This window comes from Erpetoichthys calabaricus, chromosome 3, assembly GCF_900747795.2.
Source record: "Erpetoichthys calabaricus chromosome 3, fErpCal1.3, whole genome shotgun sequence".
Classification (NCBI taxonomy): domain Eukaryota; kingdom Metazoa; phylum Chordata; class Cladistia; order Polypteriformes; family Polypteridae; genus Erpetoichthys; species Erpetoichthys calabaricus.
In genome coordinates, this window is record NC_041396.2 from 39,178,602 (window position 1) to 39,192,838 (window position 14,237).

The 14,237-nt window shown below is 41.8% G+C and overlaps 1 protein-coding gene across 1 annotated transcript in view; it reads left to right on the forward strand.

Moving 5' to 3' along the window:
- Positions 1 to 13,811, forward strand: part of LOC114649275 (sodium- and chloride-dependent GABA transporter 2-like) — a 39,563-nt gene extending 25,752 nt beyond the window's left edge. The window contains exons 9-14 of the mRNA XM_028798778.2: positions 635 to 747; positions 854 to 991; positions 9,946 to 10,048; positions 10,841 to 10,941; positions 13,271 to 13,441; positions 13,553 to 13,811. Of these exons, the coding sequence (XP_028654611.2) occupies positions 635 to 747; positions 854 to 991; positions 9,946 to 10,048; positions 10,841 to 10,941; positions 13,271 to 13,441; positions 13,553 to 13,678 (752 nt within the window). The 3' untranslated portion in view covers positions 13,679 to 13,811. The remainder of the gene's footprint in view (positions 1 to 634; positions 748 to 853; positions 992 to 9,945; positions 10,049 to 10,840; positions 10,942 to 13,270; positions 13,442 to 13,552) is intronic.
- The last annotated feature ends 426 nt before the right edge of the window (positions 13,812 to 14,237 follow it).

The following is a 14,237-nucleotide window of genomic DNA, read 5'->3' on the forward strand; positions in this document are numbered from 1 at the left end:
AAGAAGACTCCAGGCTCTAATCACGGCCAATGGTGCTTCAACTAAATGCTGAATAAAGGGTCTGAATACTTGTGTAAAGTGATATTTCCATTTCTATTTTTAATAAATTTACAAAAATTTCTAAAACTTTATTTTTAAAAATGAATTTAAATGATTTTAGGAGAAGCCTGCAACATAGCAAAATCAGAAAAAAAGTGAAGGGGTCTGAATAATGTCTGACTACACTGTATGTGCTGTGGAAGAGGAAAGACACCTAGAGATACACAAAATGTCTTCTAAGTTATTGTACAAGTAACAGCAGTTGTTTGAAGAATGTCCATTCCTCCTTTGTAGTTCCCTAATAATTTCAATAGCCGCTTTTCCTAAAAACAATAGAAATTTATGCTGGATGGAAAGTCATTTCATAGTGCATTATTCTCACAGAGAAGCACGTTCAGAATGCCCTTATACCACACTGTACATTTTTTAGCTGTAGGAGTAAACTGGAGTCTTTGAAAGAAGCCCCAGCAAACATGATGGATATGTGTCAACCACACAAAGGAGGCACCTAAGCATACATAACAGTTCTTTGATAAAGCACAGAGGGGAGACAGATTCAAATTTAACACTCAGTTTGCCACTTCTCTGCCTGCAGGTCCAGGACTAGCATTCATTGCTTACCCTCGGGCAGTAGCCATGATGCCTCTCCCTCAGCTTTGGGCTTGCTGCTTTTTTCTGATGGTCATCCTCTTGGGACTGGACACAACTGTGAGTGATAGTTCCCTTTCTTCTACATGTCTGAATCAATATTTTCCTTCACACTAAGCTCACCATAATGGGTTCTCTGTCTCTTTTTCTATCTTTTCTCTTCGAGTTTGTGGGTTTAGAGAGCCTAATCACTGCCGTAGTGGACCTGTACCCTGCAACCTTACGGAAAGGGCAGAGACGAAAAATCTTCTTGCTCCTTGTGTGTTCTTCCTGTTATCTCATTGGTCTGCTTATGGTCACAGAGGTTAGTACCCTAAGACTATACAGTTACATATTCCATTAGTACCTAGTAGATCAGAGACATCTTCAAGGTCAACGGTGTTTTACATGGAGAGAACAGTTAGTGAGATGGTAACTTATATGAAGCAAGATGTAAATTGAAAGAATTTGTGAGCATAAATGTTGGCTTATTTGTTGAATAAAGAGCAGCCCCTGCAATGTCACTAACTACTGTGCAATGATGCCACTAATAAATCAAAACTTCACACACTATAAATACCATCGGCCCATATCCCGATCCTGATTGGAAGTAGTTAAAGGCAGTCTTGACAGCATTATGTGCAATGCAGCAAAGCCAATCCTGGGTGAGATGCCAGTCTACAGGTCAGGTCAGGTACACTGGTACAGTGCGTTGCCACACTCACCACACAATGAAACAGTTCGGGATACCGGTTGGCAACCTCAAGGCAGACACACGGTCCAGTCTCTCACTCTGGAAATGACCATATATCTACCACAGCCAGGTATAACATGGGTGTCCCCTTGGCCTGTTCTAGCTGCTCGGGTCCTCAACAATGATAGATAGATAGATAGATAGATAGATAGATAGATAGATAGATAGATAGATAGATAGATAGATAGATAGATAGATAGATAGATAGATAGATAGATAGATAGATAGATAGATAGATAGATAGATAGATAGATAGATACTTTATTAATTCCAGGGGGAAATTCACATACTCCAGCAGCAAAAAATATTAAAGAGTAATAAAAAATGCAGGTAAAAAAACAGACAATAACTTGAATAATGTGAATAATGTTCAACGTTTACCCCCTCTGGTGGAATTGAAGAGTCGCATAGTTTGGGGGGAGGAATGATCTTCTCAGTCTGTCAGTGGAGCAGGACAGTGACAGCAGTCTGTTGCTGAAACTGCTCCTCTGTCTGGAGATGACACTGTTTAATGGATGTAGTGGATTCTCCATAATTGATAGGAGCCTGCTGAGTGCCCGTTGCTCTGCTACGGATGTCAAACCGTCCAGCTCTATGCCAACAATAGAGCCTGCCTTCCTCACCAGTTTGTCCAGGCGTGAGGCATCCTTCTTCTTAATGCTGCCTCCCCAGCACACCACTGCGTAGAAGAGGGCACTCGCCACAACCATCTGATAGAACATCTGCAGCAATCTTACTGCAGATGTTGAAGGATGCCAGTCTTCTAAGGAAGTACAGGCGGCTCTGTCCTTTCTTGCACAGATAATCAGTATTGGCAGTCCAGTCCAATTTATCGTCCAGCTGCACTCCCAGGTATTTATAGGTCTGCACCCTCTGCACACAGTCACCTCTGATGATCACGGGGGTCCATGAGGGGCCTGGGTCTCCTAAAATCCACCACCAGTTCCTTGGTTTTGCTGGTGTTCAGTTGTAGGTGGTTTAAGGTCGCACCATTTAACAAAGTCCTTGATGAGGTTTCTATACTCCTCCTCCTGCCCACTCCTGATGCAGCCCACGATAGCAGTGTCATCAGCAAACTTTTGGCACATGGCAGGACTCCGAGTTATATTGGAAGTCTGATGTATATAGGCTGAACAGGACCGGAGAAAGTACAGTCCCCTGCGGCGCTCCTGTGTTGCTGACCACAATGTCAGATCTGCAATTCCCGAGACGCACATACTGAGGTCTGTTTGTAAGATAGTCCACGATCCATGCCACCAGGTATGAATCTACTCCCATCTCTGTCAGCTTGTCCCTAAGGAGCAGAGGTTGGATGGTGTTGAAGGCGCTAGAGAAGTCTAGAAACATAATTCTTACAGCGCCATTGCCTCTGTCTAAGTGGGAGAGGGATCGGTGTAGCATGTAGATGATGGCATCTTCCGCTCCCACCTTCTCCTGGTATGCGAACTGCAGAGGGTCGAGGGCATGTTGGACCTGTGGCCTCAGGTGGTGAAGCAGCAGCCGCTCCATGGTCTTCATCACATGTGATGTTAGAGCGACAGGCCGGAAGTCATTCAGCTCACCAGGACGTAATACCTTTGGGACTGGGGTGATGCAAGATGTTTTCCAAAGCCTCGGGACTTTCCCCTGTTCCAGGCTCAGGTTGAAGATGTGCTTTAGAGGACCCCCCCAGCTCTGATGCACAGACCTTCAGCAGTCGTGGCGATACTCCATCTGGACCTGCTGCTTTGCTGGCACGAAGTTTCCTCAGCTCTCTGCTCACTTGCGCTGCTGTAATTGTGGGTGGGGATGTCTCTCCTATGTTGGTATCAGCAGAAGGATGTGTAGAGAGTGCAGTACTCCGAGGTGAGAGTGGGTTAGGGTGGTCAAACCTGTTAAAGAAGATGTTCATTTGGTTTGCTCTCTTCACGTCTCTCTCGATGGTGGTACCCCGCTTTGAGCTGCAGCCAGTGATGATCTTCATCCCATCCCACACTTCCTTCATGCTGTTGTTCTGCAACTTCTGCTCCAGCTTTCTCCTGTACTGCTCTTTCGCCGCCCTGAGCTGGACTCGGAGTTCCTTCTGCACGCGCTTGAGCTCATGCTGATCACCGTCTTTAAAGGCCCTTTTCTTTTGGTTCAAAAGGCCCTTGATGTCACTTGTAATCCATGGCTAGTTGTTAGCATAGCAGCGTACAGTTCTTACTGGAACTACAATGTCCATACAGAAGTTGATGTAGTCAGTAGTGCAGTCAACAACCTCCTCAATGTTCTCACTATGTGATCCTGCAGGATATCCCAGTCTGTAGTTCCAAAACATTGTCTCAGAGCATTCTCAGCCTCCGGGGTCCACTTCCTGAATGATCGTGTGGTTGTAGGTAGGACTCTCACTTTTGGTTTGTATTGAGGCTGAAGCAGAACCAGATTATGATCTCCTTTCCCAAGCGCAGGCAGCGGGGGTGACGCTGTATACGTCTTTAACGTTTGCATACAGTAAATCAATAGTCTTATTTCCCCGGGTATTGCAGTCCACATACTGGGAGAATGCAGGTAATGTTTTGTCCAGCGTCACATGGTTAAAGTCTCCAGCGATTAGCACAAGTGCCTCGGGGTGCTGCGTTTGTAACTTAGCAACAGCAGAATGGATGATGTCACTCGCTATCTCCACGTCCGCCCGAGGAGGAATATACACGATGACAACAATGACGTGTCCAAACTCTCTGGGTAAGTAATAGGGTCGCAGACTTACGGCCAACAGTTCGATGTCCCTGCAGCAAGTGGAGATTTTGACTTTAACATGTCCAGAGTTACACCACCGTGTATTAACATAGAGAGCGAGTCCTCCTCCTTTGTGCTTCCCACAGGTACTTGCGTCTCTGTCCCGCTCTAACTGTGCTAAACCCGGGTAGCTCCACATTAGCATCTGGGATGGTCTTAGTTAGCCACGTTTCGCAGAAACACAACAAACTGCATTCTCTGTAGGTTCTGACATTTTTCACCAGCGCAGCCAGTTCGTCGATCTTATTTGAGATTGAGTTCACATTCCCCAGAATAACAGAAGGCACCGAAGGCTTAAAACGCCACTTTCTCGCAAGCCGCTTCATTTTTAGCTTAGTGCCAGCTCTGCTGCCACGATATCGCCTTCTTACCTCGTCGGGTAAATAGGGAACCACACCGACACTGGCATTTGTTCTCAGCGCTCGAAGTTGAGTACTTGAATAGGCGAGTCTCGGCGTGTAAAAATCCATGCCCACGTTGTAAAAGTAAGTGTGTCCAGGGAACAAATCCACATAAAATAAAGTGGTAGGAGTGATCAATAAATAAAAATAGAAAAATAAAAGTAGAAAAATACACATACACATATAGTCCTACACAGAGCTGCTGAAAAGGCTGCCACTCTCAGTGGCGCCGGATGTTGATATGAGGACCCTGCGAGCCAGATCACACTGTGGTAATCATACCTCAAGGCCGTAGTGCTGTAACTGATGCTCCCTTACAATTCAGGTAATGTTTGGGACTCCATAAGCAACCACTCATATGACTCAGGTACCCAAAGATTCTCCGAAGAGACAAAGTAACGAAGGAATCCAGCCTTCATCTCAGGTCAATGGATAGCGTCCATGTCTCACAACTATATAGCAAGACAGGAAGTACCAGGACTCTTATGATTTGGACTTTCGTCCTTTTGCACAGATATCGGGAGTGCCACACACCCCTTTCCAATGTCCTCATGACCCCCCATGTTCTCCCAGTTTGTCCACTGACTTCATAGGAAGAGTCACCTTTTACATGAATGTCACTGCTGAGTTAAGCAAACCTCAAAACAAGGTCGACATTCTCTACGCAAACAGACACACTGTTGATGGCTGTGTCCTAAGAGATAACATGGATATAACATTAAACTGCATCTGGCCCTGCAAGTGGTCCTCCAACTTGCAGGGAAAACTTGAGGGTTGGTGGAAGGTTTGGCACTCCAGCCACCATATAAACAGAACAGGACTCCTTTCTGCTTGCCACAGGAGTAGCTCTGCTACAGCCACCCTAAAGAAGGCTGCTCGTATTATGAAGGGGATAGGGGAAAGCCCTCAGGAGCCTAATCCCCAGAAGAGTCAAAATGAGGTCAGTCTTGGCGGGGATCGGAACTGGCATGGTGCTGAGGCATTGCCAACTGCCCTGCAGCACTTGGGTTCCAATTTGAGGCGACCCATCTGGGTAGTTGTGTAGAATGTCTAGTCTCTCCAGTCTATGACCAGTCTACCATGAAATCAAAATTGAAAATGAATTTTTAAAAAGTAAATTACCAAAAAATGGCTATTATTGTACTAATTTTCAACATAGGGGCACTGTATTTGGTACTTGAATGCCTCAACCACTGCATGGAGTTTGTACATTCTTCTCAAGTCTGATGGGGTTTTTCCTTTCACATCCCAAAAGACTTGCATGTTAGTTTGTGTAACAGCCAATCTTTGAAAGTTAATGTTAAATGTTAAATTTATATATGTGTCTGCTTAAATTCAATAAATATATCAGTTTCTCATAGCTACTTAGATTATGGTATAATCTTTTAACCCCTGTAAGTTAACATGAAATAGAATTTTCTTAGCTATGCCTGTAAAAACATGGTGTTAATTAAGCCGGTTAGAAAAGAGACTCACTTCTAGAAGTATGGACTGTTAGATTAGTTTACAAATAGAGCATTGGCTTGTAGTTTTCTGATTGTTGAACACATCATATGATTGTATGACCAAACCTAGAAATGAAATAAGATAAGTAAGCTTTAAACAGAACTTTCTTTAATCAAGAACTTTTCTTTTCTTTGTAATATCAGTTTTCTCTGGTTTTTTTGTGAATTGTGTTACTACAAATTTTACTAAAACTTTTAAAACAAAGAAGCTTGGATTGTGGAATTATTTGAAAACACGTCACACTATTACCTGAACCGTTCTATGAAGTAAGCTAAAAGCTGCAGAACTTTGGAGGTTTTGGACAAACGCAGCTATAGTTTGATTAAATCTGAATTGGGTATTTGTGGGGTATACATCCTGCAATGGACTGACACTTCTTTCCAGGGTGGATTCCAGCCTTGTGCCTTATACCAAGGGTTTCTTTTAAACCAAGCTACTGCCAACAGTAATCATACAGTATGATTTTTAGTAGATCTATTAATCAGCGGAAACGCTTAACTACAGCAGACTGTTGATGTACTTATGTGTGATCAAATGTTGTGTAATATCACCAGACCAGGGCCTTTAAACTTTTTTCTTGGCATACACCATGACCCCTCCAGCAAATGAACTGTTTTGCAGGACCACACTTCTTTTAAGTACTGAGCTCTTGCTACATACAACTAAAGATGGTACTTATTTAATCACCCTTCACCCCCAGTATTGTATTTGGAGATTTCATCTAGGCACTACAGATATAAATTATATATATATATATATATATATTATATAGTATATATATATATATATTATATATATATATATATATATATATATATAGTAATAAATGAGGAATCCGGGCCAGGATGGTTAGTGGTGCCTTTCCCAGTTTTTGAGGCAATTGTAGTGGATGGACAGGGGAAAGATTGCTTCTCAGGGCCATGTGCTTCCCCAATACTTTCCTCTGGCATGCTTCCCACTCAGACACAAGCAGGGCTGCATTGGAGTTGTAGTTTTGGTGGGTTGTCCTGTTTGGGTCCTTAGGTGCCACTGGGGTAAACTGCTGGTGACAGGCTCTCTTGTCACGGGGAGATTCCTCCCTACATGAAAGTGCATACGCATCAAAGTGTCACTTTCTGTGCTCATCAGAAGTGAGCACTATCACTCTTTTTCTAACCACAGTTCAGAGAAACCGCCCAATGAGGGCAACTGACTCCTCTCCTTCCTGTTCAGTGACTGTAAAGCTGAGACTGTCCCAGTAGGAGTCATCTGATTTCAGGCAAGAGCCAACTGGCAAACTGAGCTTTAACCTGACCCATCTGACCTCTCTGCAGGCTCTTGAATTGATATTATCCATTACCAGATGATACTGCCTGTTTTTGTTATCTGTTGTTCGCACCTCCATGTGCCTGATTATTTTGTTAGACTACTTAGTTATTAAAAGGGGCAACCTGCCTGGTATCCTTACATTTCTTTGTGGGTCCCTCAGTTAGTGACTATATATATATATATATATACCCGCGAAATAAGAAAATCCGCGAAGTAGAAACCATATGTTTATATGGTTATTTTTATATTGTCATGCTTGGGTCACAGATTTGCGCAGAAACACAGGAGGTTGTAGAGAGACAGGAACGTTATTCAAACACTGCAAACAAACATTTGTCTCTTTTTCAAAAGTTTAAACTGTGCTCCATGACAAGACAGAGATGACAGTTCAGTCTCACAATTAAAAGAATGCAAACATATCTTTCTCTTCAAAGGAGTGTGCGTCAGGAGCAGAGACTGTCATAAAGACAGAGAAAGCAAACAAATCAATAGGGCTGTTTGCTTTTAAGTATGTGAAGCACCGAGGCGGCAGCTCACACCCCCTCATCAGGCGCAGGGAGAGAGAGAGAGAGAGAGAGAGAGAGAGATAGAGAGAGACAGAGAAAAACAAACATGCAAAAATCAATACGTGCCCTTCGAGCTTTTAAGTATGCGAAGCACTGTGCAGCATGTCGCTTCACTAAGCAGCTGCACACAGAAGGTAGCAACGTGAAGATAATCTTTCAGCATTTTTAGACGAGTGTCCGTATCGTCTAGGTGTGCGAACAGCCCCCCTGCTCACACCCCCTACGTCAGGATCAGAGAAAGCGCAAGAGAGAGAAAGAGAAAAGTAAGTTGGGTAGCTTCTCAGCCATCTGCCAATAGCGTCCCTTGTATGAAATCAACTGGGCAAACCAACTGAGGAAGCATGTACCAGAAATTAAAAGACCCATTGTCCTCAGCAATCCGCGAACCAGCAAAAAATCCGCGATATATATTTAAATATGCTTACATATAAAATCCGCGATAGAGTGAAGCCGCGAAAGGCGAAGCGCGATATAGCGAGGGATCACTGTATATATATATATATATATATATATATATATAGTGGCAGATTGCCGGGGTCATTACCTGGCCGGGATGCTTGCAGGGACTGGAAAGGGACAGTAATAGCTTCCAGGTCACGAGGGGGCAGCCGCCCTGGATAAAAAGAGGACCACGGGAAAGGGACAAAGAGGTTCTGACCTGTTGGGAACCATGGCCACCGCCAGCGGGCGCCTTAAGCCTCATGGGACCTGGGGAACTGTCACTTCCGCCACACCAGGCAAGATGGTGGATGAACCTGCCAGGGATGCCCGGAGTGCTTCCAGGGAAAAGGGTGGCACTTCCGCCACACCAGGAAGTGCTGCTGGAAGATCATAATCAGCCACCTGTAGCACATCCGGGCGGGAATAAAAGGAGCCGCCTCCTAACAGTTGAGGAGGTAGAGGCGGGAGCGGGAGCAGGACGAAGCTCCCAGGAGGAGATTGGCGGCTAAAAGACTGAGAAAGAAGGTTTATTGGGGAGATTTACTTGCTGTGTACATTGTGTGGTTTTCGAGACTTTATTCTTGTGATTAATAAACGTGTGACTTTTGATAAAGATGTGGTTTCCGACTGGTGGTGTCTGGGCAAGTCTCACAATATATATATATACATACACTAGCCGTCTTTCGCAGCTCCACCAGTGAAAAAGGACAGTGAGGAGGGCCCTGTTCAGCTCCCTACACCTGATGCCATGCTTCCCACTCCTCTCAGCCTGCAGCCTCTGTCTGGGATTAGCACAAATATAACGCTCCTGCAAGCGAACTATGATTCTTAGTGCAATGAGAGAAGTCGCAAAATCAACTGAAATGTTCAAGCAAATTATAGAAAAAAATCCAATCTATATTCGTTAATTATTCCTTTTGTGAAAATCGGACAGACATACAGATAGACAGACAGACATTGGATTTTATATATATATATATATATATATATATATATATATATATATATATATATATATATATATGTATACAGTACATATATATATATATATATATATATATACAGTATATATATATATATATATATATATATATATATATATATATATATACACACATACATATGGGCAGACCGCCGGAGCCTTTACCTGGCTGGGGGCGCCTGGACGTTTCCTGAGCTCTATTTAGCTGCACTTCCGCCACATCTGATAATTGGTCCTGTGTGGAGGTGTGTGTTTGCCTGAGTGGGTCCTACAATGGACTGGCTTTTTGATCATTGCTGGTTCCTGCCTTTCACGCTGCCCTGTCACAATAATATCTGGTGCCAATGACCCTAAAATGCATTAAGCCAGTTTGGGCATGCTTTGAGATGGTTCCGAGTAGTGTGTTGTGCTACTCTAGCCTGATGTCTTGTCCATGTATTGTATGCTATTGGTGCTGGCCTCTCCTTGACACCATAAAGGAAGAAATGGATTCAGAAAATTGAAATATTTATTAACTGAAAGAATGAAATTATGAGGAATTTCTGCTGTTTACTCTTTACACAGGGAGGGATCTACATATTCCAGCTTTTAGACTACTATGCTGGCAGTGGAATTTGTCTCCTGTTCCTTGCAATTTTTGAATCAGTCTGCATCAGTAGAATGTATTGTGAGTATTTTTATGGCAATTTTATTCAAATTGTAAAGGCAAAACAAATATTATACAATAAAAAAAGACAAATCTTACCACTCATAAAATTACCATCATCATGGAAATAGGAACAGTACACATCCATGACATATCTCTACTTCTAGTCCCTCTTCCCCCATTATTTTTGGCCATTTCTGTTGTTAACCATAATCACCATTTTGCTGTATCATATAGAAAGTGCTCAACACAAAAATGAGAAATATAATGATACGTCAAGGATATGAAGGAGGTTAGAAAATATATGATTTTTACAGAACCAGCAACTGCTGATCTTTAAGGGTAGTCTATTTAATTCTAATGGTGAGTAGTGGCAGGGGTGGTTTACCTGTAGAAGGGACACCAGCAGTATGTCCATACAGAGGAACTACTAACAGTGTTTAAACAAAAGGGTTTACAGGGTTATAGAAATATTAATGAGGTCTAGTAAAAAAAAAAATAACATAAAATTGGAGGAAGGGATTCTTAATAGAGCATGACAGACTACTAATCCGAAGGACACTGGGAAATGTACTGGAGATAAACCCTAGATGGTTCACCAATTGCAGAAGTCCACGTCAGTTACTACAATTGTCATGTCTTTAAAATGTGAAGAAAACCCACAGATAGGTAGAAAATTAATGTTCATGCAGAGGGTTTCATGCAAACTTCCCACTGAGAATGACTGAGCTGGGATTTGACCCCAGAACTCTGGAGCTCCCTTTTCTGACATAACGTTATTTAATTTCTAGTTCTTATGCTTTTCTTCTCTAGCTGCTGACCTTTTATTTGAGAACATCAAGGACATGATTGGCTATCGACCTTGGGCTCCCTTCAAATACTGCTGGACAATTGTCACCCCAACAGTTTGCATTGTAAGTCATTGATGATAGAAAATTCCATAATTTGAGCAGTTTGTGAGTTTTGCAATGTTTATATTGAAGTATTGCATGCATATTTACACAGCAGCTTAACTGTAGCACTGTGAAGAAATAAGAGATGAAGAAATACTGAAATATTGCATTACATAAGATGTATTTTCAGTGGCACACAGTGGTTAACAGTGATCACCTCATATCCCTGGGTTCAAATCCCATTGCAGTTAGTGTCTGTGTTAAGGCTGAATGTTCCCCAACTGTTGGGGTGCATGTTCTCCAGATGAGCTTCTTTCCTACCAGCTCCAACAGATTTGCCCGTTAGATTGATCAATCACTTGTAAAATAACAAACAAAAAGAGAGATCATGAAAGGCTAGAGACCATTTGGGTATCCCGTTTAATACAAGAAAATAAAGAAAATTAGAAAATCTCAAATGTAATCATGGATGTCTTCCATTCTCTGTAGCCTATTGCTACTGGTTCTCAAGGAAAGTCTTTCTTGTACACTATGATCTATATATCTATGTTTTCCTCTGATGAGCTCCAGCTGAATAATGATTTCTGGTGCCATTGTTTCTTAAATAACTCCAGAGGCAGAAGAGGACCAGTCAAATTGGAGGTGACATCAGAATTTGTCTCAGAGCTCATCGTCTGTTATGATAGTTAGAGAAAAGAAGACAGTGAAAATGTGATCCCTCAGGCATTCGGGTTGGTGGTTTTACCATACAGGAGCTTTGCAGATGCCCTCTATGTGCACATGTGTGACACACTGTAAAGTATCCATGTACTGTAAGAGTGAGTGTGGGTGTTTCTTCCCATGTGCCAGAGAACTATCCAGGGTCAGGTCCTTTCTTGTAGTTGATGTGCTCTGGATAGACCCCTTTCATCCTGAAACCATGCGATGGAGTAAGCCGAAAATGGAATTTAGATGGGTAAATAAAGGAAATATGAAATAGGATTATTGGTCTGTATAGTCTCATCTTGGCTTTTATCTCAATCAGTCAGACCAAAGCCTGGGGAAGTCTGAGACTATCAAAAACCAAATATTTCAGCATTCAGACATGTCCTCCCATGTCTTGTCATGTCCAACTAAGTTTCTTTATCCATTTTTAAACCTATCCCAAATCAAAATGAGAGTTATTTTTATGTGTAATGCAATTAAAAAAATAATGGTAACCAATGATGCAATTAATGGCCTCACATAATGCAGAATCACTTCACTGCTAGCATGTGAAACATACCAGCTTTGACTTTGGTTAGGTGTAAAAACATGGAATACAAGACATTACCAACTCAAGACAACACCATTTCAACCCACCATTAATCTGACATTGTGCAAAACTTATACAAATACAACAATTTCTTGAACAAAAACATTTATAAACTTCAATAATACCTTCAAATAATAGATAAACTATAGAAAATAATAGATATCAAATAGTACAAGATGATTAAGTATGAAGTACCGTATTTATGAATAGACAAACAAAACAGTTACCAGTTATATATTGTAAAAAGTTAGGAGTAACCTTATTTACGTTTATTTAGGATCTGAATACTTTGAGGAAAGAAACTGTGGAGATGGCGTGTAGTTTGGGTCGCAATAGACCTGTACCTCCTCTGTGATGGCAATTAAATGAACAGATGGCTGCTGGGGTGGCCGGGGTCAGTTGCATTCTTTCCTACTCTCTTTTTTGCTCTGGTAACTAACAGAGCTTTTAATGTTGGGAGATAACAGCCAATGATTTCCTCAGCTGAACAAATCACCCGCTGCAACCGACTCTCAGCTATGATGGCTGAGTAAAAATTTCACAATATCTGCTTTTGATAAACAAAGCTTCTTAAGCTGGCAAAGGAAAAACAATCTCTGTCTGATGATGGAAGTGATGTGCCTGTCCCATTTTAATATACCTGTATTAATGAAAGTAGTCCCCAGGAATTTGAATGACTGTTCAGTGAACATGAAGCCAGCATATATGAACTGCAGAAAATGTCTGGCTATCCTTTTATACTTAATTTCTGTGTCTGTTATTGCCACCATTTGGGTTACTGTGTGTCACAGTTTGAATCTGTGCATTTTTGTTTGGTGAAACGTGATGTTTGTGCGTTGTTTAAAGCACATGCTCAGTCAATTTGGACAAGTCTGTGTGGACACAAAATCCTTCAGGTAGGCAGTCAGCTCCCTGGATTGACATTAGAATGGTATCATTTTCTTATCTGTAAACACAACTGCTTATCTGCATACAAAGATATTATAAGACCTGTGTGGGAGGAAATATTTAAAAAGGCACCACATCCAATTGCTTAAACATTTTTACCTTTTCCAGGGTACCTTCATCTTTTTTGTGGCTAAGTACACTCCTCTGAAGTTCAACAAGGTTTATGTGTACCCATCATGGGCTTACATCCTTGGCTGGCTTCTTACTTTGTCCTCCACTTGCATGGTCCCACTGTGGATTGCTTACAAGCTGATGAGGACTAAAGGACCCTTTCTTCAGGTACTTTATTCCAAGCTTTTCCTATAAATTTTATTTTACTGTTAAATTTAACATCATTTTCAGAGTCCTTCATAATTTGTTGATTTCTTTTCTTTGAAATGTTTCACATAGCGCTTTCAGCTGCTTGCTCGCCCCGCTGATGATCTTCCCCTTAACAGAAAGAGGGAAGAATACTTTGCCTTGAATTTAGGACCCCATCATGCCTCTACTTCAAGAGAAGAAAATGAAACCTTGTGACTTTGAACTTAGGGTGACAGAAGCTTTACCTTCTCTGCTGTTTAAAATTATACCCCTCAATTCTCTATAATAAAATATTAAAGGCTCACATAAAATATAAAAGATAAATCACCCTTTACTTCTATTTTCAACTTTTTGCCTGCTTCTCTATTTTTTTCACATGATTTTACCCAAACTTCAGCTTCACAACTTGAACTGATTGCTATCCTATCCATCCTAGCCATTTAATTAGGCCTTTAAGGGGCAATACATTTCTGTATATGGTCAAATTGGTTGACATGCAGCAGCACTGTGATGGCCACTGATCTGAATGGTTTCTTATGGTGGGGTTCATCTGTGATTCCCAGTTCCTTCCAAATGGGTTTGAATCATTAACAACAGCCTACCCTCATATCCATATGGTGAATATGAATTGCTATACAATGTGCTGGCTACTCGGTCTCGAGAAGACCAACAATACGGCCCCTTGCCAGACCCATTCACTTATTCACAAATGTGTTTTTTATGCATTCTTGGTGGTGTAGCAGCAGCTTGTAAGCTCACCGCTAATTAGTATTTT